Raw genomic sequence first — 27,499 nt, forward strand, 5'->3', positions numbered from 1 at the left:
ACTTCAGCATATAATAATGAAAGGACAATAAAAGGTTTCGGTGAGTTGAGAATTACCACCCTGTTAAAGAGAAGAATGTGGGAAATGTTGCCCAATAAACTGAATTAAAGTTTATTGCCTATTTACAACATGTGGGTTCAGGTGTGTTTATACCTGAGTCTAATGTAGGTATATGTAAAATAATTAATAATAAAGTGTCTGTATTTACAGCTGAAATAACTGCTATAATTTTAGGGTTACAATGGAAAGAAGAGGTAAGACCTGATAGGGCAGTCATTTGCTCGGACTCTACAGCTGCATTAAACAGTTTGATTTCAAAAGGACAAAAAGAAGTAATTTGTTGATGGAAAGATTTAGATTACTTTTAAGAATACAAAGAGCTGGAATTGATGTGTAATCCTGCTGGGTTCCTGCACATGTTGGTGTAGAGGGAAACGAAAAAGCAGATGAGATTACAAAAAGAGCATTAAAATAAAATAAAAAATTAAATAATGAATGTTCTGTTTGGAAAGGATGAGGCCAAACCACTAATAAGAACAGTAGTGAGGGACATATGGCAGGAGAAATGGGACACCAATACTAAAGGAAGACATTACTACAGAATACAGAAATTAACTAAGGTGAAAATCTTTAAAGGAAAGGGCAGAAGAGAGGAAGTAATCTTTTCAAGGTTAAGGTTGGGGCATACAGGATTAAAATCAATTATTTATTTAATGACTAAGTGTGCATATAATGAATGTAAAGTATGTGGTGTTTGAGAGGATGTAGAGCATATGATTTTGAAGTGGACCACATATAATTATGAGAGGAGTATTTTGAGTGATGGGATGTATGAGTTGAGACGGAGATGGAACTTGGAAGGAATATTAGGTGTTAAAGAAAAAAGAAGGGAAGGATATAAAGCATTAAATATTTTCTTAAAGATACAGGCTTAAATTATATTATAGTTCATTATTTATTTAGTTGTTAATTGATTTATTTTTGGAGAATGTAACATGAGTATTAACCCTGAAGTTACACCCTCCGGTACAGTAGGTGGCGATCTTCACCTGAAAATGGCGGTTGCGGTTCGCCATTAAAAACCGAAGAAGAAAAAGAAGGGCGGCCTTCAGCGACTGCTGCTGCTAAGTTGTTTTGGCTAATACGAAGGTTCCCTTTCCTTTTTGTTATATTCTGACCGAAAGGTTGTTTGGAATAAAGACTCATTCATGTAAGTGTCTTTAAAAATTATATATATATGTAGGACTGTCTGTGTTTTATCCTCCGTCCAAGCTAGGGGCTAAACATCCACAGCTCGCTATTGTTTGCGTTGAGGAACTAGTTTAACTTGGAAATACCTATGCTTTGTTTGCTTCAGACTTCCTATTATAAACTTAACCGTTTGCGTTTTCGTATTGGTTAAAGCATGTGTGTTTCGGGTCTCTTGGGGGAAAAACGTCTTTTTTTCCCCAAGTTTGGTTTTTATATGTGTGTGTGCGCGCGCGTGTGTGTGTTGCTGTGTAATAATCGGTGATATTTGCTAGCAGGCGGTAACGGTAGCTAACGAGAAGTGTAGACGACGGTCCCTAGCCGCGCATAACACACGTGCGCTAAAAGATATGCGCCCATTATCGGACAGCTGGCAGTGCTAAAGCTTTGGGACGCTTCGTTTGTCTACAGCTTCCCTGAGTTCCATGTGTAAACTATATTATTTAGCCACGGAAACATTGATCGGCTAAAATATAAAACAGATTTGAATCGGTTATGCGAAAGTAGGAGGAAGAGGAGTGGGAGGAGGAGGGGGCAGAAATAACACATCATCAACTCCCGGGTCTGTTCTATATCCAGCTGCGGTAAGCAACCAGATATTACAAAAAACAACAACAACAAAAAACGAGAAATTAAACCGATTTAAATAACACTCGTATAGCCCATTCACCTTTGTTATATACATGTGGCAGATTGGTTGTTTTGTTTAGTCTTCGCAGTGTAATGCCCGTGTTAAACCCTCATCATACGCCGTCTATTCCACGAGAACGTTTTTGACATCCCCTGTCCAGCATAAATGTTGTTTATTAGGACGTGACGATGTGACCGAGAGGAGGACAAAAACGACGCGGGTAAAAACTGACGATGCGTTGTCCGATAATAGGCCGGTTGCTTTCCGATGCTAAAGTTTGAACGTTTCCGGAAGGCCGATGACCTAACTGGTCCACACCCTCAAATATGTAATTATGTAATTATTTGTAGTGCCATATGACTTAACAACCAAACCTTCTGTGAGCTTGTTTAAGAGCTCCTGCTTTTAAAAAAAATAATGTAAAAATAGCCCACTTAACTCGTATTTCCGGGACTACGCGCGTGTCGTCATTATTTAAACTCGGAAGTGAGTCTGGAAGAAGGGATTCGAGATAAAGCTTTTAAAACGATGACTTTTAGATTTGACGAGTCTGGCAACAGGGCTATAGGAACATGCGCGTGTGTGTGTGTGTGTGTGTGTGGGGGGGGAAATAGGGTGGAAAATGTCATAAGTTTAGTTTTATTGTGAGTGTGTCTGTATAATTCTTTTGTTTGCAAAACCATATGGAATTGTATAATTTCAGGTGCTGTCTGAGGAGAGGATATTAAATGCGCAACTATGTCTGGAGCGTGTCGGGACAGAAGTCGTCGCTGGCAGGAGATTCAGAAAGGCCTTCAGTTCATTCAGTGAGTGTGTTTTTACAGATCATCGGTTGTTACATAGGGGATCTTATAGAGGAGAAATTAATTTGTAAATAGTAAGTACTTAGGCTCCCAAATCACTGCATTCTCCAAAGTATAGGGAAACAAATAAATTTGCTTCAGAGCTTTGCTGGTTTGGTAATAGCAGTCCACATGTGCATAGAAAGAACATAAAGAGTGCAGCTGCAATGCCTTATCTTACATCTTTTTTTTTTCTTTTTTTTCATGACATTACATTTAGAACACAGAGTTTAAGTGCCTGTTGATGGTTCGGTGTTTTGAATTTTTCAGATTTTAACATTAAACCTGTGGCTTATAGGGGTTGCACTTTTTTGTTATATTAGGTTCCATTAATATACTTGATAGAGCCTTTAAATACAAATAGCACACATGCAAATTTTTAGACAGAAAAAAAAATAAACAAGCACACACTCTGATATCCTGTTTTTCCTCAAAAGAAAGTCCAAATAGTCTGATTCAAAGACAAGAAAATTGTCTGCCAAGTATTACTACATCAAAGTGCTTAATTGGATTTGGGGTCTGTTTCTGTAAACTGCCTGCTGTTTATGCTGTTAGAAAGTAATACTGTGCTTTAGGCATTGTGGAGTATAATTTGTGTATATATATCCATCTCAAGATTCCTCCTAACTCTAAAAGAGAGAAGTGAGTTGTGTCACTACTTCTAAAAAAAAAAAAAAATGCAGATAGGCGCTATAAACCAGCACATAGGTAATATGATCCTGTGGTATCATAGCCAAAGCACGTTCAACACATTTAAATATCAGAAAACACATGTGGAAATTTAAAGACCTCTAGTGTTGTCATTCTAGTGTAGTTTAATTACTCAGCCCATTGGTAAATCTACAGAAGAGTAGATGACAGATATTATTATTTTTTTATATAAAAATGTACTTCTTTGTATCTCTCCATCTTATTCTGAATCATAATCGTCTCCGTTGGCCGGGTTTGTACATAGAAAAAAGTTATTTGACATCATTTCCACTTAGCGTTCAATCTACAGACACACATCTATATATATATATATATATATATATATATATATATATATATATATATATATATATATATATATATATATATATATATATATATATATATTACACAAACACACATTATTTTTTTTTTTTTTAAGATCGGTCTATAAAGAGAGTATTGTTACAAAAGACTTAAACTGAAACCTGTACAAGTCCTGGGTGGAGAGAAGACCACCCCATTTTGATTATTTGTTGCTGTTTGTTGGCCATGAGTTGCTTTTTCAAACCACACATTGATTGATGAACCAAGTATAGATTGAATAATGGCGGTGTAGAAAATGACCAGCAGCTTCCACGGAAGATTGTACTTCTTATGTCATGACGGGAAATGCTCTCTGCTTGGGCTTCTTCCGATCAGCGTCTGTATATGAAGACAGCCTCAGTTCCTGAGAAAGGATGGTTCCTTGGAACCGGAAGCGATCCACAGTAGATACAGCATTATTTAGGATGGAGAGTGTGGGGGAAGTTTTCTACAAGTTCACCGTCGTCTCTGCAGTGTTGGGCAGGTTAAGCTCCAGGTGCCTCTGACCGCACCAGTAGACCAGCCGATCCACCTCCTTTCCAAATGTAGACTCCTTCTGTCCTGGGCCAGACAATGGCCAGTGGTGTCATTTGCAAACTTCAGGAGTTTCTGTGACAGATCAGCACAGTTTCAGGGTTTATACTTAAGAAGAGCCCAATTAAGCTCTTAGAAAGTGTGGATCTACTGTTAATGTAAACTGTTTATCTGTGAAATCTAAAATTTAATTCTATGGTGTAAACTGCAGTGGGGCGTTAAGATAATGCATCGTTCATCCGCTAAGTGAAAGTTGGCATTGGATGAAAGAAAAGATAGATTAGATTGTGAGGTCATAACGATATGTTGGTTTTGCTATTGTTCAGCTGTGAGACAGCATCTCATGGACTGTGCTTTACTTTAGTTCCTGTATTTTTGAATGTCTGGGCTTGGTTTTCATACTTTGGGTAGATTAAAGCTTTTGTCCAAACCTTGTTCTGCAGCTGTGCCACGTAGTATAACGTTACATTTCCTCCTATTTCTCTGAGCAATTTTCTTAAAACAAAGGTGAGATTGTTTTTATTTTATCTTTTCATGGATCAGCACTTAAAGCAGCGGTCCCCAATCCTGGTCCTCGAGGGCCGGTGTCCCTGCAGGTTTTACATGTGTCCCTGATCCAACACACCTGATTTACTTCCCCAGTGTGCTGTCAAGTTCTCCAGAGTCCTCCTAATGACCTCATTATTTGACTCAGGTGTGTTGAAGCAGAGTAACAAATAAAAGTTGCAGGATTGGGAACCACTGACTTAAAGAATGGCATTTTATTACAATGTAGTTTGTGTAAAATATAAACTTGGCCGCAGCTTCCAAGAGGGGGGGAACTGCAGCTTCCCACAGACGGCAGCACCACCATGACACTCACACCACCATGCTTGACTCTAGGCAAGAGACGCTTGTCTCTGTACCTCTCACCTGGATGCCACCACAAACACTTGACACCATCTGGACCAAATAAGTTCATCTTGGTCTCATCAGAACACTGGACATGGTTCCAGTGATCCAGGCATGTCCAAAGTGCGGCCCGGGGGCCATTTGTGGCCCCTGGACTCATTCTGGGTGGTCCCCAACAGCATTTCAAGAAAGATTTGGTCCAGGTGGCTGATGCAGATGGAAGTTTTTAGTTTTTAATTAGGGCGAAATTATGACAGAAAAGTAAAAAGCCTACAATTGAAAATGTTAAGTTCAGTATTCATCTTCCAATAAACACACTTTTGACATTCTCTTTAATTTCATAGTAACATCTATTCAGTGACATTTAATTACTCAAATGCAAACTTTGGTGCCTTAAATCTACTTTGAATTCAATTATTAAAATTGGCTAATTACAGCAAGTGTTTTCAAAGAACAACTGAGCCAAAAATCGTTCTTATATGGCTAAACCAATAAGAGTCAAGTTAAATTATTCAAAATAGTTTGCAAGCTGGACAACCATATTTTAATATGACAAATGAGCAAAGCCCTTTTTTACCTTTTTAAAAGGTATTTTGTAGAGCGGGTAAAAAAATGTACATAATTTCTTGGGGTTTAAAAAAAAAAAATGGCATTGCATGGCATTGCAGCTGCACTCTTTATGTTCTTTCTATGCACATGTGAACTGCTATTACCAAACCAGCAAAGCTCTGAAGCAAATTTATTTGTCTCCCTGTACTTTTGAGAATGCAGTGATTTGGGAACCTAAGTACTTACTATTTACAAATTCATTTCTCCTCTATAAGAGAGCCTTTCTTCTGGGATGACAGCCATGTAGTCCAATTTGATCAAAGATGCAAGGGGTGTGCTCTTTAACCAGGTGTAGCCCATTATATCACGTAATTCAGAACATTTAACACTTTAGCAGCGTGGATGTGTCAACCACTCTAGTTTTGTTGCCAAAGAGAAACATTGCAATATATTTGTTCTCTGTGTATTGAGGTAGTTTTATTGGTTCTTGTAATTTAAACATCCTAATCTGCTTTCCAGCTTTCTTGTACTTACTGTTTTCAAAGAGAAATGCCTGCCTGATGGCAGCAGAGCCAAATACCTGGATAAGAAAGCAGAATTGTATTGTTTAATAAGGCCATCGTGTAGTTTGTGCAATAAATCATGTGATGTTTTACCCACAGCGTGATGTAACTGGCAGGTAATGATGCAGACTAAGTGATGACTATGCATCACAAACCCTTTTGTTAAGGTTTTACATGTTTAAGTCAACCGGCTTGAGAAGGCTCTCATACAGTTTGCTGTATTTTTTATAATTTTTTATTATTATGTGAGGCAATATCCTAATTATATTGAAACTTTGTATTTTCTTGGTATTCCATATCGTTTGTTTGATTAAACAGTCATACAAGTACTTCACTTTGTTTATGCTTAGGAGTACATTGTGAACGTTTATGGAAAGGAGATATTTAGGGGTATTGTAGTCATATCTAATTCCTGGTTTCTGTTTGCTCATTTGCATCCAGTCGTCAGCTTGTGTACACACCGCAGCCTGTGACGAACACAACCTGCACACTTTCCAGTTTGTTTGTTTTCACTGTTCAGGGCTCTAGAGTGCGACCCAATTTGTCAAATGGTGCTAACAAAAAAAAAAAAAATCTGAGGTTGCACCAGTGCAACCAGCCGCTTGAAAATAAAAATAAAGTTTCATTGCCTCTAAAAATCTTCATGGGCGTTGCCGGACACTTTTGTTACCAAAACACATGCCCTGTTAGTGCTGTTCTCTGGTTAAAACAAAACCCCTTCCAAAATCCAGAAAGTCCCCTATTAAAACCAGCTAGATGTGGAAGTAGTGATGTTTTACTTTTATTCAAAAAATTAAAGATAAGTGTCGTTACTTACTGTCGGTTAGTCAGTGGGCCACAACAGAAAATTACGTTTATTGTCCTCGCTTGGTATCGTACATGAGTATCCGAACAGACGGAGAACATTAGCCTCACAAGAGAATACAAATTTTTCACAAAAGTAAAACATCAGTACTTTCAGGTCGTGTAGTTGCTTGGAATTGAGGAAGAGTCAACTAGAGCTGCTCTTTTTCCAGTCTGCGCTTTAACGCAGGGGAAACTAATTCTAGCACCTAATTTGTCTCAAAACCTCAAGTTGAGATGTGTTTTAGCAGAGATCAGGTAAGAGCATTAGTTAAAACTCTTGTTTTATGGACATATTTTTGTACACTTTAAACTGTAACTCACCCCTCTTAGCAGAGCCTTAATCTGCCCACATCTAATATTTGGGGGAAAAAAGTGCATAAAGTGAAACGGGGAACAAGTGGGGGTTAATGGCTGGGCATGGCCTGGGTCACGAGAACAAGGTAAATAAATACTAAATAAACTAACTGAATGCTAAGCTAATAAATTGCTAACATGGAAATCGGTAGATCACAAAGTTTACAAAGATCACAAAAGGTAATTTTTTGATTTGGGAGTAAGTTACCCTTTACATTTTTTTCCCCATGTTTTATCAAGACTTTTTAGTTTAATATTTAGTATGAAATTACAATATTTTTGTCATAATTTATCCTGTAGGAAGGTTTCTGTGCTTTGTTATATAGATATAATACAATCATCTGAATCTTATTTGGTTGTAAACTATGTGTTTGTTTGCTGTTTCATCCACTTATTTAACTGCAATTACAAACATAATAGTCCTATTTAATTTTTCTGCCTTTATTTAGAAGTTTTTATTAACACGTTTTAACATGATCTTCTTAGATCAGTACCTTTATGACTCTGGCTTGCTGCTGCAACAATTCAGGTTCCCCCATGGGCATGAAATCAGAATAATCCTGTTAATAATAGCAATAAGTGCTTCAGACTTAACGTTCTGTATATATGTTTATGAAGCACTTTAACCCCCAACATGTTTTCACTAAGTTCTTGTAAGATTATGATTCAAATAAATAATTTTATGTTGTCAATATTGTCTACATCGGGGGTGTCCAAACGTTTCGGTACATGGGCCGAAATTGTCAAGTCACAGGAACTCGAGGGCCAAAAAATTTACACTTTTTTAAATTTTATTATTATTTTTTTTAACCAGAAAAATTCAAATTTGTTACCTGCCTAACGAAATATGATCATTTTAAATAGTCAGATTTTTCGATGTGAAATTTAAAAAAAGGGTTTTGCTCGTTTTGTCATTAAAACATGGTCTTCCAGTTTGCAAATTATTCAAAATATTTAAATTTGACTCTTTAACAACAATAAACTGAACTCTTTTTTGGTCTGGCAATATAAGAACAGTATTTGGGTCAATTGTTCTTTGAAAACACTTGCTGTAATTAGCCCGTTTTCACAATTGAATTCAAAGCAGATTTTAATGCACCAAAGTCTGCATTTCAGTAATTAAATATAATTGGATAGATGTTACTGTAAAATTACGGTGAATGTCAAAAGTGTGTTTATTAGTCCTACACACGTACTATGTGTTGTACGTAACATTTTCAATTGTAGGATTTTACCTCTCCTGTAATAATTTTGCCGTAATTAAAAACTAAAATCTTCCATCTGCATCAGCCATCTGGACCAAATCTTTCTTGAAATTCAGTTGGTGGGGGACACCCAAAATCAGTACAGGGGCCACAAATGGCCCCCGGGCCGCACTTTGGGCATGCCTGGTCTACGTGAACAGTAACTTAAAGAAAAAAACAATTAATCTGTAAAACTGCGGTGGTAAATTCCATTTAGTTGCACCTATCCTTAGCGCTGGTTCACTTCAGAAAAGAAAAAAAAGTTAGGCACACCAAAGCAACCACAGCGAGAAGTTAGTCTAGACCCCTGCTGTTGTTACTGGATCATGTTTTTTTTCCTGTTAAGATTGAGTTTTCCCTTCCCACTGTCGCCACATTTGGTATTGCAGCAAAGTTAACAGCTTGATGCAATCAAGCTGTTAACTTTAACAAGCTGTTAACAGTGACTCTATGCAGTCCACTGGGTTTATTGAGATAGGACATCTTTCGCCAATTGGAAAAATGAACTAAATTTGATTTACAGGCTGTATTGCATTCTTTTTATATAGGTGGGTTTATGAGCTTCTAAGCTTTTAAGACATGCATTTTTAATTGCAAGTTGTGATTGAAGGTCTGAAACTTGCTCTGTTTTCTGCTTCTAGATCAACCCTTCCGTTTCCTGGAAGCCAAGATCAGTATGAGGTAAGCTGTGGGAATTTGAATGTGAGTGCAGGCAGCATCTTTCGTTTCCCACAAGTATGTGTTTGTTAATTTAAATTAAAGGGAAATGTTTCAGATTGAGTACAATGAAAGGTTCTGTCCTAAACATGCAATAATGTTAATTCCCAGGCATTTTGTTCTTTTTAATTTCCAGGTGTTTATAAAGGAACTTGTGTGGAACCTGTTTGGAGAAGGGAATGATGTGTTTCAAGAAGGGGAATGGACGAAATCCATTGAGATGTACACAGAAGCATTGAATATAGCAGAGTACGCCGACTCGGAAGAAAAAATCTCTGTTCAAACAAGTTTACTGGAAAAGCTGTATGCAAATCGAGCCGCTGCGTACCTCAATATTGTTCCAGTAAGTTGGTTTCGGCTCGCTGTTGTTCATCTCTTGTGATGGAGCTCAGGACTTTCAGTTCCTTTGCTTTTTGGGGAAAGATATGTTTGCAGCAGAAGAACAAAAAAAAAAAAAACAGATTTTCCTGCTTTATAATAGAGTTAATGATATTCGGTTGAAGTTCACAGAGGGAGTGCAGCGCTAACCTGCGGTTGAGGTCATACCGTGGAAAACAAACAAGCATCTTATTTCAGGAAAACATGTAGATGTCCGTGGAAGTTTCATACTTAGAAAACTGAAGCGTTGTTGGTTTCCAGTTCAGCCGCCTTGTTGTTGGCCTGAGGGCAGCCATCTTCATTTGACAATAGAGCTAGTAAAGGTTTTTGTTTTTTAACTGCTAAATAGACTTTGTGTGAATTCAGTACTGTTGAAGATGGATCAGTGAAATTACATTTTGGAGAAACAATTATTTGCTATTTGAAGAATCTTGCTTCAGCATTTGAGAACATGAGAGCATGCCAGTAAAAACACTTTACTGTTGTCAGAACAGGACACACCCAGACCCAAGTCAAAGGAGCTAAAGTTGTTAGTGATGTCATGACAAGTTTACGCCATTTGTTTTTCCATCGTTACTCATAGGGACTGTATGACCAAGCTCTAGAAGACTGTGAGAAGGCTCTCCAGCTGAACGAGGGGAACTACAGAGCACTGTACAGGAAATCAAAAGCCTTGAAAGAGATGGGGAGACATCAAGAGGCCTATGAGGCTGTTGCCAAATGTTCGCTTGCAGTGCCTCAGGTAAGGACAAATATTTGCATGCTGCAGGTTATTAAAGTGCATTTGCAAAGAATCAACTTACTATCTTTGTTCCTATTCGTGAAAGAAATTGTCATCCAGATGGCTCTGAGACGCAGGAAACACAAAAGAGCAGAGACAGTAGTTTGTTTTTTTGCTCATTATGTAAATTCAACATTTACTTGACAAGACAAGATGCAGCAACAATGAGATGCACCAAGAAAAACACTGGTGACTAGAATCAAAGGATTTTCTGCTTGTGGCTGTGAACATATCTTTTATGTGTGTGTATATATATTATTTTATTTTTCTTGTTTTTTTTTTGTTTTTTTTTATGGCACTAGCTAGTTTCTTTACAAAGTGGGCTTACAGGAAAGGGGGTATGAGAGAGGGGGGAAAGACATGCGGTGAAGGACCTCAAGCCAGAATCCACCCGTGGTCAGTCGTGATGAGGACTGAGGCCTCCGAATATGGGTCACGCTCACTATCTTTGTGCCATCGGAGCACACCCAGTCTGTGAACACATCTGAGCGCTGTCCCATTGCGCCGCTCTCTAACTGTGAGGTGTTTATAAGTGAATTTGGAGAAAGCACAGATGTAGGAAGCTATCTAAAAGGAAACTGTGTTTTCCCACACATGAGGACAGTTCAGGCTGCAAAAAAGGAGACAGCAATACCTCAGCAGATTCAATTTAATTTATATTCGCAACATGTCATCTCAAGGCAGTTTACAAAGTCAAATTGGTCAAGGAAACCCAGCAGATTGCATCAAGTCTTGGTGTCACAGCTAACAGAATGCCAGACCAGATGTACCTACTATGAAGAGAAAAAAGAGACAATAAAAAGGTGAAATAACAACTAACAATGCAAATTGGAGAACAGTAGGAGAAAAATAGACCCTGATGTCCCCCAGTAGCCTAAGCCTATAGCAGCATAACTACAGAGATAGCTCAGGGTAACATGAGCCACTCTAACTATAAGCTTTGCCAAAAAGGAAAGTTTTAAGTCAAATCTTAAAAGTAGATAGGGTGTCTGCCTCACGGACCAAAACAGGGAGTTGGTTCCACAGGAGAAGAGCCTGATAGCTAAAGGATCTGCCTCCCATTCTACTTTTAGAGACACTAGGAACCACCAGTAGACCTGCAGTCTGAGAGTGAAATGCTCTGTTGGGAACATACGGGGTAATCAGAGCTCTGATATATGATGGAGCTTGATTATTAAGGGCTTTATACGTTAGAAGGAGAATTTTAAATGCTGTTCTTGATTTAACAGGAAGCCAATAAAGGGAAGCTGAAATAGGAGAAATATAATATTATTATTATTATTATTATTTTTGAACATCATTGATCTCAAAATAGAGAAATTCACTTCTCCATTTTAACCAATCCCCTTGGAGCAGTGGGCTGCCACAGTGCGGAGCCTGGGGAGCAATCTGGGGTTAAGGGTCTTGCTCAGGGACCCAGAGTGCAGGCTGTGGGGATCAAACCGGGTACTTGCAACCTTCTCAGAGCGCAAGCGAGTTGCTCTAACCACTAGGCCAACACTACCACAATTAATATGATCTCTCTTGTTAATTTTCATCAGAACTCTTGCTGCACCATTTTGGATCAGCTGAAGGCTACAAACTGCATATTGTAGACTTCCTGAAAGTAAAGAATTACAATAGTCCAGCCTTGAAAATAACAAGTTTATGGACTAGTTTTTAAGCATCACTACTTGACAGAACATTTCTAATTTCGGCAATTTTACGGAGGTGAAAAAAGGAAACCCTGGAAACCTGTTTAATAAGACAAGGCAAGGCAAATTTATTTGTATAGCACATTTCAATACAAAGACAATGCAACGTGCTTTTAGAATAAGATAACACGTTTAAACGGAGCAAGTTGCTCAGACATTGAGCATGGTGGATTTGGAAATCTTTTTGGAAAGTTAAGATCAGGGTGCACATTTTCTAGAGAATGTAGCGGCTACCCTCGGAGAAGTGACTTTATCAATGTTACCGCTTGCTTCCTCGCCGCCATTGTTGTCTGAATCCAAACAGTCGGTTCTCTGATTATGTCACATCTATGAAAATCCCGCCTGGCGATCCTGATTGGCTCATCCATTTTATGTGGTATTGAAATCCCTCTCAATGGCAGTGATTCCAGATGGATGAATGAAGCCGTGTGGAGCTCTGCGGAACAAAATCCATCTGGCAACAATCAGGTTATTGTTTTATAGCTCTTGAAGAGAAACAGGAGGTCAAAGCTTGGCATGAGCGGGGAAATTATACGACATTCTGATCTGTTCATTTCCTGTTAATGCAAAATAAGAACACGTACACCTACAGTTGATGAAAATGATCATAGCTCTTTGAAATACTGGTGGTTAAATGTGGTAAGTGGCAGCTAAAAATAAATCCATGATAAAGGGTATGTAAATGACTTCCTTCATTTAAAATGAAACTATACAGTAATTAATCGACTGGGCGTTCTCAGGAATGCATTTCCTGTTTAAAGCATAACACTGATGTACAAAATGTTTTGTCTCGTCAGGATTCCAATGTCACACAGCTGACTCAGGACCTTGCCAAAATTTTGGGGTTGAAAATCCGCAAAGCTTATGTAAGAAGTAAGGTATGTATGAAAGTCGGCTTGTTCACTTTTTGTTCTCTCTGATAACGTCAGGGAGCGTTAAAGTTAGTCCTTTCGGACTCATGGGGGTTCAGATGTAAGATGATTTAATAAATATATGCACATACATCTTTTTTTATTTTATTTTTTTTCACAGCCTGCCTTGAATGTTTTGCGCGGATCGGGTTATCAAGACGCATCATGTGACAAAGTATGCAACTTCCCCATCCTTGCTTGATTTTTGAGGAAAATATGTCATCAAGCAATACATTAATCTGTGAAATGTCTATTTTTAGTTTTCTCGTGGCTCAGATTCAGTTGAAGATATAGAAATCGGTAAGTCCTACTATTATAAAGCTTTCATCTCAATCTCAGGAGTTCAGAGGGAAATCATTATTTTTGTGTTTGTGTTTTAGAAGTGCCTCCGTTTGCCCAGGATAGCAGTGTTTTGGCTTCAGCTCCGGTTCCAATCCAACCTCCAGTAGCAGTGCACCCACCTCTAAATGACTCTATGGTTGAGGAACTTCCCCCTAGCAACAGTATTTTATCTATTCCCCCATCGGAGCCGCCGGGCTTCGAGTCTGTCCCCCTGCCCGTGTCTGTCCCCACATCAGTTTCTCTTTCCATGCACTCGTTTGTAAACGGGTGCCGAAACAGCAAGCCTTGTCCGATTCTTGAACCCAGTCAAGATTTTGACACTGACATAATCGGGGAAGACCTAGATGATCTGCTGGACCAAGCTGGCCCTGAACCAGACATGGTAAGTGGGGGGAATTTTAATAAAGGCATATTTGGACATGCATACATTTTTATTTTTAGCTGGACTGTAACTTTTTTTTCCCCCCCGTCTCTTTTCATCAGTGTATCCCCACCATGAAAGGCCCTCTTCCTTTACCTACTAGTATTTCCTCTGGCAGTTCTTTGTCAGGTCCATTCCTGATGCCATCTGACATAAACCCTTTTCTACACAGCGGTTCACAGCAGTGTACTGTAACTCTGCCACCTCTGTATAACAAATCAGGATCTAGTAATTTATTTGGTATGGACACTTTTCACTCCATGCCCTCACCGCTGGACTCATTGGACAGCCTCAGCATATCAGACTACAAAACGGGTATGCTGCCTATTCTATACCCTGGTATGAATTTGCAAGAATTAAACAAAATAAAATGATAATCTTTTTTTTTTTTTTTTTCCACCTCTACAATATTTTCAGATTTTGCTCATAATCCATTCCTTCCAAAGGTAATTCTGTTCTTTATCATCAGCAGTGTGAGTATTATCCCAGTTTTTAATTGTTTTAATGCGTTGCGTGTTTTTAATATACAGCTCAACAATAAAGATGAGCCAATGGGAATGCCAGTGGGTATGCCTGAAGTGAAGGACCTCCCCGCCGCTGTAGATTTAGCAAAGAACCCCTTAGCTGAAACACATGAATTCAAACAAGCTTGCTCAATGTGCTACGTCAAAACAGGTGAGCGACTGTTATGATAGCACGGTAGATGTGTCTCCTCCCAGGCTTTGCTGGAGCCGTAGGCTAAATGGGAGCTTGTTGCTTTTGAAAGAGCTATATGAGCTCGTTGTAAAGTGTGTTCTCTTTTCTTTTTTTTTTTGCATGCAGGACCTGGAGTGTTGGATTACACTCTTCACACTGAAGATCATAAATGCAAAAAGGATGTATTACTTGGCAGAATAAAGCACTCGCCTGACAAAACGTGGAAGCTCATACGACCCAGACCAACAAAAACGCAATATGTAGGACCTTACTACATTTGCAAAGGTGACTTGTGTGTGAAGCTGTTGTTGAATAGTCTTTGTAGGAAATCCTGAAGCTTTTAACTCTATTAGGTTTCCCTAGTTTTATGGATACTGTATCACACTACAGTATCTTCTTCCCTGTACTCTAGATTATGCTTTGTTAAATAAAGTTTAGAGAGTGAAGACTAAAATGTGACCTTATGTGTTTCAGAGGTGGCCGTTGGAAAAGAGTGCCTATACCCCGGCCACTGCACATTTGCATACTGCCAGGAAGAGATTGATGTTTGGACTCTTGAGCGCAAAGGATTTATCTCCAGAGAATTGCTTTTCGATCCTTTTGGGCCAAACTCTAACATCAGACTAACTGTCCCCAAGATTTTACAGGAGCATCGTGGAATATTCACATTTCTCTGTGGGGTTAGTGTTTTGATTTATTTACTGTTCTGACATTGGACTGAGCTGGTGTCTAGACCTAAGGACTTCCAGATTTTCGTTTTTGTTGTTGGTGCTTTAGAATGCATGGCTTTTTTTTTTTATATAATAATAACTTAAGGGAAGGAATTATCAAATTTAGAAATGAGAACAAGGAAACCCCGTTCAGCCCTATTAGTGATACTGGTATTTGCAAAATCACAAACTGAGTTAAAGGGACAAGATACTGACACTGATGCTTTATACATTTCTACATAAGGGGAGTGGTGGCCTAGTGGTTAGGGCATTGCACTGGTGTTCAATTCAATTCAATTTTATTTATATAGCACCAAATCATGAAACATGTCATCTCAAGGCACTTTACAAAGTCAAGTTCAATCATATTATACAGATTGGGTCAGATTATACAGATTGGTCAAAAATTTCCTATATAAGGAAACCAGTTGATTGCATCAAAGTCCCGTGTTCTGGGTTCAATTCCCACAGACTGCTGCTCTGGCACTCTGAGCAAGACTTTTAACCCGAGATTGCTCCCTAAGGGGATGGGTTAAATGCAGAGAACAAATTTCATGGGAATGTATAATGCAATGACAAAGATTGTAATAATGATATTTCTTAAAATATTTACATTTTATCAAAAATTAGTATGTTAACCTATACCTTTCTCAGTAATCAATGGTATGTCTTATTACAGCAATTAACCATTTTTTATATTGCTGAGCAGTTTATTGCATGTTACCTCTGGTATATTGGCTATTTCATCAGTGGTGAGGTGTTCTTGGTGATGGCTAAAATATTAGCCATCACCCTAATATTTTGCTTCCTCTGCAAATTCTCTAATAGATTGAAGTTGGACTCTGGCTGAGTCCCTCCAAAGCCTTAGTTTAGCCTTCACACATGTTTGTTAAAATGACAAGATTATTTTATATCTAAATCTGCCAGGGATTTAAAAAATGTTGGTTTTACCTTTTTATAAATAGACATACACACTTCTATGCACATCTAAGACTTGATGCAGCAATAACTGAACAGGAAATTGCTGCACAAGTTGCCTCTAACAGTTTTTAGCTGTAGGCCTCTGAAAATATGAGTCTTGCACTTGCTTTTCAAATTTAGTCACAGTTGTATTTGACTTTGGGTCAAGAACTACATTAAGTAAAAATGTTCTCGCCTGACAAATTTTGTATGGGGAAAAAGCTGAAATGTCTGCACCTATCTGGGTCACGGAAATCGAGGATGTCAGAGATCATTTGAGGGGTTCATCTATTAAACGCTCTGTGGATAATTAAGAGAATCTCTTTTAAAATGGGTCGGCATTTTATGTAAAAATGTTCCGTGTTATATCTGGAGTTTCTGGCCCCCTCATTCTGATTTGAAGCTAAACTAGTCATTTGGACTTTTCTATTTTAAAAAATTACTTTTAGATGTGTTGTATATTTCCGTTTCCGTCTTGCTTGTACAATTAATGGGGCTGACCCCATTTGTGGACAACTTTTTTTCATTTTGTGGCACTAGTTGCCTTTATTTGAAAGTTGACTGACAGGAAACAGGGTTGAGAGGGGGAGGGGGACAACCTTAGTCCTTGCCACGTCATGGACTAAGGTGTGCACTACCCCTACGCCACTGCTGCACCCAGTATTGTGGACAATGCTGTTTTTATTCTTCTTTTTTGCACTATTTGTGTTTGGAGACCATGTGAGAGGCTACGACAGTTTTCATTTACTCTGGGCTGACAGAACCAAGAAGGGTGGTAAGAAGAGAGAATGTGTCTGGCAGTTCTTTTGAAACATGGATGGTGCAACTCCTGGCATTTAACTATCAACGGACATTCAGCTGCTAGCCAGCATTGACGCCCTGAGTAAAGAGGTGGTCTGAGGACACTGAAGAAGCTCTAAGGGACTGTTTGAGCTTAACTGTGTAGGAAAAGAGGAGGATATTGACAGAATCCCAGACTGCTTCACATTAACCTCTGCGTGGACAAAACTGCCTCTGTGTCTAACAGGCTGCTCTGCAGTACCAGTCTCGTGCCGAAAAACATGGCAGACCAGTAAGTGATCCTTCTGGCGGCGGTTCGTAAATATAGACATCTTTATGATTCGGCACTAAAAGATCAGTGATCAACAAATTTACAATTCCAGGAGTAAAATCCCTCGCTCTTGAAAGAAAGTTGGAGGCTTAAATGTTGGAAACAGCTGTGTTCCCTACTTTTATGTGTAGTACGCTTGGAGTAGGAGCGCAACACTACCCTCCAGAGTTTAGACGAGAAGTGTTGCTTTAGAGGAAGAACCGCACGGAGCATAACTGCTGCAGGCGTGTCCGAACGTCTCATTTCTGATCTGAACGTAGGGGCTTCACGCATAAAGCATCCTCGGCACTGATGAACATCCAGGGAACTAACTTTGAGACAGTAGACGCTTAAAGTATCTGGGAGTTCACCTGAACATAAACTGATCTGGAGTCATAACACGAATGCTCTTTACAGTAAGGGTCAGAACAGATGCTATCTGCTGAGAAGACTGAGGTCTTTTGGAGTGTAGGGGGCGCTAATGAGAGTGGTGGCCTAGTGGTTAGAGCAGCGCGCTTGCACTCTGAGGAGGTCGCAAGTACCCGATTCGATTCCTGCAGACTGCCACTGTGGGTCCCTGAGCAAGACCCTTAGCTTCAGATTGCTCCCCGGGCGCCACTCAGTGCAGGCAGCACCTGAGAGATGGGCTAAACAAAGAGACAAACTTTTACCTCTGTGGGACTATAAGGGAAATCTTGTTAAAAGTTGGAACTGTTTTTTGGTACCAGATTTATTTTTAGCCTACTTTTACATGGCCCCCGTTTACACGACAATGAAAGACGCAGTCTGCCTGTTAGGGAAGTCTAAGCACATGCACAGTATAACCTAGTGGTCAATGTTGCTGGATATTGTGAGAGAAACAAGCAACCAACTCTATGAAAACAAGCCCGAAGGAAGCGCAACCCACCATACCACAGTGCCAAATCCACCATGCTCAATGTCTGAGCAACTTTCTCCATTTAACCTTATCTTATTAAACAGGTTTCCAGGGTTTCCTTTTTTTCACATCCATAAAATTGCCAACCGCTTCATGTTGTCTGCAACACAGCAGCGTGAACGGATATCTTTATAACTCGTGTTTATAGTCGCTCGTTTAGTAGCTCAATTAAGAGACTTCATGGTAAAAAACAAACCCAAAAAAACCCACAACCCCCCAACACACGAAATTTACTAGTGGCTTATTTATATATATATATATATATATATATAAAAGCCTAAAGTTGTTTATAATAAGCGGACTTGGCAACACTGCTTGCGGTGGTACCTTTTTTAAGCAGTGTACCAAAAACATACCACCCACTAGTGGCTTGGTAGGGAAATTACGCAATTTTTTTTTTACCATTTCTAGTGGAGTAGTGTGCTTGGAGATTGTAATGAAGAACACTATCATGTAGATGTGTTAACAGAGGTGGATTAACAATCCAGTTTTTAATGGGTTGTTATTGCGTAAACGGCACACGGCAACATGCTGTGGAATGTATCCTGTGGTTCAGGGGAATTCCTCTTCCATCATCATAAGTCACTTAGCTGACAGTGGATGTGGGGGAGGGGAAGCATAGAAACATTTCGTACAATAAAACTTCTCTTTGCCTGGCATCTCATTTGTTCAATAGAAGGAAAAATTAAACTGCCATGTTTTTAGACTTAGATATACTTTAAAATCAGAAGCGTGCAAAATTGTTAAAGATTCTAAATTAACTCTAATGATTGAGGTATAACTTGACCTAATTTTTTTGCCATGACTGGATATCATTGTGAGGTACAAATACATAAAAATCTGTTGAAATTCTTAATTACTTATTGTTCTCAACTAACTGTCCTTATATGATTTGTCTGTTCGGCTAAGATGAACCAAACATCTTCTAAATCTAATACTGCAACCGAAAAAATAAATTGTCTGGGAAGTGATGAAACTTGGTGTTGCTCACTTTCTTAACTGTCGTTATACATGTTATGTGTCTTGCAGGTATGCTTTGACCACAAGCCCAGAATAATCAGCAAAACCAACAAAGATGACTCGTCTCTTTGCTCTCATCCTGTGACAAAGCATGACTTTGAGACTCATAAGTGAGATATTCAAAATTTGCTAACTTCTGTCTTAAAAAGTACTTTATCAGTCTTGAGAGATATTTGGGAAAATCAAGAGATTATTGGGGGGAAAAACGCTAAAATTGCAACTTTCGTGTCTCCTTTTAGGTGCCTGGTTCACATTTTGAAGGACAACACAGTTCGCTATTCCAAAATCAGACCGTTGAGTCCCGTTAGTCAACTGGATCTTTGCCGGCATGAAGTGCGCTATGGCTGCGTAAGAGAAGACGACTGTTTCTACGCCCACAGCCTGATTGAGCTGAAGGTGTGGATGATGCAACATGAACTTGGTAAGAGTGTTATTTATTATGTAGAATATTATTATAAAAAGGGTGAATGGGAGCGCCTTTGAAATTTTATTTTTGTTTCTTCTTCCAAACGATGCATTGCATAATGTTGGTCAGTCACAAATTCAGTTCAGTTTCTTAAAATAGTGCCGCCCCACAATCATTGTCTCAAGGAATTTTACAAAAACAGCCAGTTTATATACAGGAATATATAGACTATAGAATTCTGATACTACTAGAACTACCACTGGCAGTCAATTTGACGGGTGACATTCTGACCAATGGAATGCAGGATTAGTGATGACGTCATCAACTGTAATGGTTCTATAAGCCCGTTATGGATATGTAGACCTAAAAATGAGGTCCAAAACATATTTTTACCACGTCCAGCAATTGTTGCTTAAATTATTTATGATATACAATTGTAAATGGTGCTGAAAATAACACTGTAAATAAAAAAAAGTTTGCAACAAAATTTATAATTAAAATGTTTAATTATTTACATAAATTCAGAAAATGCAATGTGGCAATAATAGATTAGACAATAAGTAAAACGAAATAACATTACACTCTATGATACTAAAAAAAGTTACAAGAAATTACATAACTATTTACACTTGAAAACAATGAATGGTTCTAAACTGTAATGAACACATTAAAAATCTAAATATTTAATAAAACTACAAGTGGAACTACACAAAATGATATATTTACAAGATTAGAAAAAAGATCAAACACATTTTTTGCATGTCACAACGCCAATCCCCGTGCATTTCCTGCACATCACCTTTTTGCACTTGTGACAAGCATCAAGTGAGCGGTTTTTTGTACAGTGTTGACGCACCTGGTACTGTTTTCTTTGCCTACATAAAGGCGGCTCCTCCTCTGCGGAGGGTTCGTCGCACACCAGCGGGTATTTGTTGCGCACATGATTAGCGCGCAAGTGTTTCGCTAGTTCAAGGATAGAATCCCTGCGTGAGATGACGTTCAAACACTTCCTGAACAAAATCAATGTGTTTATAGCAGCTATGTCAAGGAGATTATAAAAGACCACCACAGGCCACCTTCGTGTTGAAGCTTTCACCGAATATTTCCTTATCATCTGATCCAACACATCCACGCCAACCTCCGTATGGTTGTAGTAGACCACAGGCTCTGGCTTTGCTTTTGGGCCACTGAGGGTACCGGCTGAAGTGTGGGCAGTACTAAGCACACACACATTTGTTTGTGCTTTGCACTGATAGACAGTGAGTGTCACACTGTTGTTTTTCAGCACCTTCCTGCTGAATAGTGGGCTTTTTTCTTTGACACAGGGAGGAAGCTCTCTTCTGCTCTTGTTCATTGTGCCAACAAGACTCGTCTTCTTGGACTGCAGTTCTTCTGCAAGTTTCAGAGAGGTGAAAAAGTTGTCGGTGGTTACGTTCCTTCCTTTCCCTGTAAAAGGCTCCACCAGATTCAGCACCACACTGTCCCCCAGCCGCTGCTCTGCGCGTATCATCTTTGCCTAGTTAAGGCGCACCGTTCAGCATGTACTTAGTGGTGACATCTGCTGCAAGCCACATTTTGATGCCGAACTTATCGGGCTTATTTGCCATGTACTGCAGAAAGCTGCATCGGGCTTTGGTTGGCAGGAGTTGCTCGTCGAACTGTAATGTCAGCTCCAGGTTTGTAGCAGGAGATGCTGTTTTTCACAAAACCCTCCCAGACCTTGTTTATCAGCGCAAATTTTGATATTTGGATACGCGTGCTTCTTGTCTCCTTTTTGTCAAACCGCAAGAATCGCATTATAATTTGTAAACGGTTCCTTGACATTGTTTCCTTGAAGAAGTTGAATCCCCACTCCGCGGACCAGAAGCTAGACAGCTCCATATTTCGCCCCCCCGTATGCTCCCCGGACATAAACAAGAGCAATAAATGCCATAAGCTCATCCACCGTCATGTCCCACGAATCATCCCCCAAAACCCTGCGTGCTTCTATGACAGTGCAGTCCCGGATATGCGCCAGCATGCCAGGGTCAACTAAACAGAGAAAGGCGCTCAGGGCATCGTGGATGTTTCGCTGGGCATTTGCGGTGGGTCACTCGGCCTCAGTCAGAACATTCTGACTCACTGTCCACCGCGACTGTAAATAGTGTAATTTGTCCTTATAATTCTTGTAAGACTTATAAAAATTTGGTTAGGTGTACTTATATTATCAAGTATAACATTCTTGTTACCATTAAAGGAAAAATAAATACATTCTTACAACAAAGAATAACTTTAACATTTTTTAGTATCTAAAACAAAAACAATCTAAAGAGTATCAAAGTGTGTGCACTTTATATCTACTGCTCTGTGCTGTGTATGCCAAAAAAACAACAACCCTACACTAGCTATAGCAAATAGTCCCTGCGCACACTCTGACAATGAGAGCGCCACACTGCCACCTACTGTAGTGGATGTGCAATTACTTTATTCTAGTACGGCAAAAAAAAAGCATGTTCCAGGAAGAAACATCCAGCAGACCCTGTTTCACTGTGAGCAGCTTCTTCCATGTCCGACAGGGGGAACCTTTAAAGTTATTCAAGCCTGTCGTTATGACAAAGTATAAAAACGTTGAAAGGTTATTAATATACTGGCAATGTACTGTTAAGCAGCCAGGTGTCTGAGGGTTTTCGTTTGAAAGCTGACCAATACATTAGTTCTTGGGAATAAGACAAATGAGAATATAAAATGTGTTTCCACTAATTTTTTTTTTAATTTTCCATGCAGGAATCACTCATGAAAATATAGTTCATGAAGCAAAGAAATATTGGAATGCAACGGCATCATTGCAAGGAGCCCAGGTATAAAACACTAAATATATTCATGTTTCAATGCTGCTCATTTTTCTACTACGTTTGAAGAGCTTTCAAAAGTGCATCAATTAATTCAGTTGTCTAATGAACTGTCGCCGTGTGAAATAATTATCTTCCAACTATCTCCCCAGTTTTCAAATGTCCCGAGAAGATTTGGCCCTCCAAATCTGAAGATGATGTTTGTTTGTGGCCAGTGCTGGAGAAACGGCCAACTGAGTGAGGCTGACAAAAACAAGAAGTATTGCACAGCTAAGGCAAGGCATACGTAAGTGTTCCCATTTCTCCTGGGTTGTTTTTTTAAAAAAAACGCACAAATATTAAAACAATTTAATACACGACTGGTGTCTTTCTGATTTTTAGGTGGGCAAAAGACAAAAGGGTTGTGCTTGTAAGTTCTCATGAAAGGAAAAAGTGGACAACAGTAAGACCACTTCCAACCAAAAAGCCCATCCCATCTCAGTTTGAGGTACAAATCCAGCTTTTCTTTCTCGCCAAAGGCTATGTTCACAATGCAGGAAATGCGACCCAAATCCGATCTTTTTTTGCCCGTATGCGACCTATATCTGTCTTTTTCACGGCAGTGTGAAACGGCCCAATTCCCATATTTTCACCCCGGTATCTGAGGGGTTTTTTTTTCTCCAAGTTTTTTTTTACTAAACTTTATCGAACACTTTTAGAAACAATTCACCATTACTTCCGCAAACAGTGCGCTGCTCTTCAACGTCTTCACTGCAAAAATGGATATAAAAATAAGTAAAATGTTTTTAAAAATTAGTGTTTTTGTCCTAGATTTGAGCAGTTAAATAAGCCCATCTGCCAATGGAATGAGTATTTTGACCCCTAAAATAATATAATTAGACATCCTGCACTTGAAATAAGATGAGTTGTTACTATTTTAAGGAAAAAAAATCTTATTCCATTGGCAGATCATATTATTTACATGCTCAAATCACAGACAAATACACAAATTTTAAGAAAAATGTCTTTATTTTTAGTTCGGTTTTTGCAGTGTTCTGTTATCGGCGCACGCAGGTTATGCGCTCTTAAACCATTCAGCCAGAAATCATTTAATAGTAGTATGAACGGCAACCTAAAAAAATCAGATTTCAGCAAAAACAAATTTGGATTTGCACATCAAGACCTGCAGTGTGAACGTAGCCTAAGAATGATGAACTCTTGCTCTGTGTTTCTGCTTTAAAAGTGGTTTCCACTAACTGGTAACTTAGTCTCTCGGTCTGTTTTTAGATCTGCATGCACGTGACGGCGGGCAAGAAGTGTCAATACATCGGCAATTGCACGTTTGCCCACAGCGTGGAAGAAAGAGACCTTTGGACCTACATGAAGGAAAACAACAGTGAGTTTTCAATCAGAGCTCTCGGCTCGCCCGCCCGGTCGGATTTCGTCAGGACAATTTAATTACTTTGCAATTTGGGGACCTTCATTTTACGTCCTTCTGCAGTTCCAGATATGGATCAGCTTTATGAGCAGTGGCTGCAGTCTCAGAGGCCTGGCTGGGGTGAAGAGATGTCCAATAATTCTTTCAGGGAGAACGGCAAACAGATCCATATGCCGACGGACTATGCCGAGGAAGTGGTGAGTTGCAGAACCCGGCTGCCTGTGCACACAATTCATGTTTAACCTGGAAATATATAAACTGCTGGGCAGAGAACCGAGAGCTTGCTTTCTATAAACGGCCTAGAAATAAACATCCCTGTGACAGCTTGTTGGATTTTCATTGAGTTCTGGTTTAACTGTCCGTGCAGTAATTAAACAAAAAAAAAACATAAAAGCAGTTTTCTCTCTTGCAGGCCGGCAATCATTGTTGGCTGTGTGGTAAGAACTGCAACAGCGAGAAGCAGTGGCAGCAGCATATCACTTCAGAGAAACACAAAGAAAGAGTTTTCAACTCCGAGGACGATCAGAACTGCTGGCAGTACCGATTTCCCACCGGCACTTTCAAAGTTTGTGAGAGGTAGGATCAGATTTAACAGCCGGTCCGTTCCTCGTTGCCGGGTCTCTCTTCTGTACCTTTTCATCTTTTGACGCCGTGTTTCAACAGATTTCTCAAAGGCACGTGCACGGAGGACGACTTGTGTAAGCTGGCTCACGGGGAGCAGGAGCTGAAGGAGTGGATGGAGCGTAGGGAATTCCTTTTGATGAAACTCGCCAAAGCCAGAAAAGACCATCTTATAGCACCAAATGACAATGATTTTGGAAAATACAGTTTTCTGCTTAAAGACATTAAATAACATGCTGGAAATTTCGACGCTCACTTGCAAATAAGGCAGTATTCAGTCTTGAGTCGGGTCATTGTTAAAGGCCTCTGCTTGGAGCAGGAAGTAGCCTGACGACAGCATGATTTTTTTTTTTTTACAGCGGGCGTTCTGGACCGGCCCTGGGGTTGGTGGCTGTTTTTTTGTTTTTTCATCCTCTGATCCAATCTACAGAGTGTTATCATTAACGGCAAATATTCAGTGTGCCACACCTGAAGCTTTGCTACAACGTTCTTCAGTAGAACATCTAAAAGCGGTAACAACAATAGCATGTGTAAACCTTGATCCGAGACATGTTCCGATGCTTAGTCAACTTTAAAAAAAAAAATAATAATTTTCTTTTCATAAAACATTTGTATGTTAATGACCTTTCCAGTTTAAGTATTAAAACTACTTAAAATGAGAGTTGACGTTAATGTTTTAAAATCGGTCAACGTAGGTCATTTTCACTTATCATTTATCTAATAGTGTTACCGGTGTGATGGGCACCCTACCAAATAAAGCTACCCTTTTTTTTTAATCTACTGGAAGTGTTTTATTAAGTTTTGAGATGCATCCGCCTTACACGGACACATAATGCAGCTTTGAAACAAGATGTTTAGAAAACACAAAACATTGGGACAAAAACAGACGTACAGAATGTTTTTATACGTAGGGAAGCGCTAACGCATCCTGGTGAGTTGAGCGTTGTGAATGCCGTTCAGTCTGCGCGGGTAGAGTTACAGGAGTCCGCTTCGGCCGTCCGACATCCAGGCCAGCACCTGCTGCAGCTCCTCCACCTCCAGGCTCCACATCTGTCGGTGGAGCGCAGCGAACTCCGACAGGTCTGCCATCTTCACGGCGCGGACGACCGGCTCCGGCGATACGGCCTGGACCACGCCCATCACCATTACATATTTACCTGCAACAGCAGCAGGTAGTCGACTGGTCAAGGCGGATCCACCGGCAAAAAGGGCTGCATGTGCAGGAAGAGGCGAAGCTTCTGGCTCTGACATACAAACCCTGACAAGAACAGTCTACGCTGCTGAACGCGTAACCGGACGGGAGGTTTAAAACGATTCAGTAACAGTTTATATTAAAGTCATTACAGCTGCTTAATGTATCACAGTGCAGTGCTCATTACAGTATCTGTTGGGCTATTTGTGGTGTCAGACATTGATTATAACTGGCCAGTGAAGTCACTCCCAAATGGACACCAGCTGTGTTTTATTTTTGGTAGCCGAGGCGCAAAAGTTCACAGCAGCAGAAAAGTGTCCGAAAAATGTGAATTGGTTCCAAATGATAAGCGCAATTTATTTTAGCATCAGTACTGTATATTTAGAGAGTAAAGTTGAATCTATTTTAATTTCCCATCGAATCCCACCACATCTGCCACGAACTTGCTGCCAGAATGTCTGAAAGTAAAAAGTGTTTAACGCTTATTAAAGCTAAACGTGATGAAATATGCGGATCAATAAGGAGCAGAAGACTTGGGTTCTGAACGTGGATTCAACTCTGGAAAAAAAAAACTTCTGTTTTGCATCAATGTGCATACTTGTTAATATTAGATATATTGGCAAGAAATATTCAAGAATTAAGAAGGAATGTTAGGATTGATCATAAGAGTTAATGAGCTGTACTAGACCAGCTTGTGGTTCTGATGGGGCGTTCAGGAAGCCCAGGTTTCTGTAATGGAGATCTTCAGCTTGTCTGCGTTGGGTCGGGTTTCTCATCTTCCTCTTGAACAGACACTTAGCGAAGGTACCAGGTCCTGCTAGTATTTCCATGATGGTTTGTCGGCAGAGCACGAAGAGCTCCAAAGCGTCCTGGCAGATGGTTTTGCTGACTTTGGAATTGATAAACCACAGTGGACCAACACCGCTCCCCAAATCCCCACTGGCTGGAGAAACTACACTGGACCTCAAGCAGCTTGGACTCTGCACCTCTTCCTTCAGTACCTTTGACCTTGGTTTCCAAATAAAACGGCAAAATTACTTTGATCTGACGAGAGGACCGACTGTTGATCACTGAGCCACAGTCCAACCCTTTTACTGCTTTGTGACCCAGTTCTGATGTCCTCACCAGTTCAGGAATGCTTAACGACGAAGAATGTGACGGCTGATGATGCTGTGGCTCCAGTGGCAGTCCATGGATGCTCAATCTGGCACTCTCTTCAATGGCCTTTCCTTCACAATCCTCTTAAGGCTGCGGTTTGCCCTGATGAATCTGTTTATTAGTTTTACCACTTTTTTCCCTCCACTCAACTTTCCATTAACAAGCAATAGAACTCTTTGAACAATCAGCTTCTCAAGCAAAAACCTTTGGTGAGTCCGGACCACTGGACACTCCTCCCCATGTCTGACTGCATAGACTAAAATCTCAGTTTGAAATGTTTAGATGTTTTTTGTTATTTCCTGTGACACTGGATTTTGATGTTGGGCCTAAATAAATATAACTGAAAAAAAAAAAAACCATTTCACTGCGTGTTATAAATCTATAAAACACACTAAGTTAACTTTTTCAGAAAGCTTTGGATACCTCCTGGATTACCTGGGAGCAAACACGGTTTGCCTTGGG

At 39.7% G+C, this 27,499-nt stretch overlaps 1 protein-coding gene across 3 annotated transcripts; it reads left to right on the forward strand.

Annotated features, from left to right (window-relative positions):
* The first annotated feature begins 1,093 nt into the window (after nucleotides 1–1,093).
* On the forward strand, nucleotides 1,094–25,467 carry zc3h7a (zinc finger CCCH-type containing 7A). 3 transcript variants are annotated; one of them, XM_012858022.3, is made up of 23 exons: nucleotides 1,094–1,210; nucleotides 2,583–2,685; nucleotides 9,400–9,439; nucleotides 9,612–9,818; nucleotides 10,437–10,595; nucleotides 13,126–13,206; nucleotides 13,361–13,414; nucleotides 13,500–13,539; nucleotides 13,620–13,963; nucleotides 14,065–14,317; nucleotides 14,420–14,448; nucleotides 14,533–14,677; nucleotides 14,825–14,983; nucleotides 15,173–15,378; nucleotides 19,425–19,525; nucleotides 19,655–19,836; nucleotides 22,585–22,658; nucleotides 22,802–22,935; nucleotides 23,031–23,136; nucleotides 23,916–24,024; nucleotides 24,130–24,263; nucleotides 24,464–24,642; nucleotides 24,730–25,467. In XM_012858022.3, the coding sequence occupies exons 2-23, from the start codon at nucleotides 2,618–2,620 to the stop codon at nucleotides 24,917–24,919; spliced, it is 2,994 nt and encodes a 997-aa protein (XP_012713476.2). In that variant the 5' UTR covers nucleotides 1,094–1,210; nucleotides 2,583–2,617; the 3' UTR covers nucleotides 24,920–25,467. The 3 variants fall into 3 exon arrangements, with proteins under 3 accessions (XP_012713476.2, XP_012713489.2, XP_021169458.2); XM_012858035.3 differs by having other exon boundaries at nucleotides 24,479–24,642; XM_021313783.2 differs by lacking the exon at nucleotides 1,094–1,210 and adding an exon at nucleotides 1,701–1,832.
* Nucleotides 25,468–27,499: the final 2,032 nt, after the last annotated feature.

The sequence above is a fragment of the Fundulus heteroclitus genome, chromosome 16 (assembly GCF_011125445.2).
Source record: "Fundulus heteroclitus isolate FHET01 chromosome 16, MU-UCD_Fhet_4.1, whole genome shotgun sequence".
Lineage (NCBI taxonomy): Eukaryota > Metazoa > Chordata > Actinopteri > Cyprinodontiformes > Fundulidae > Fundulus > Fundulus heteroclitus.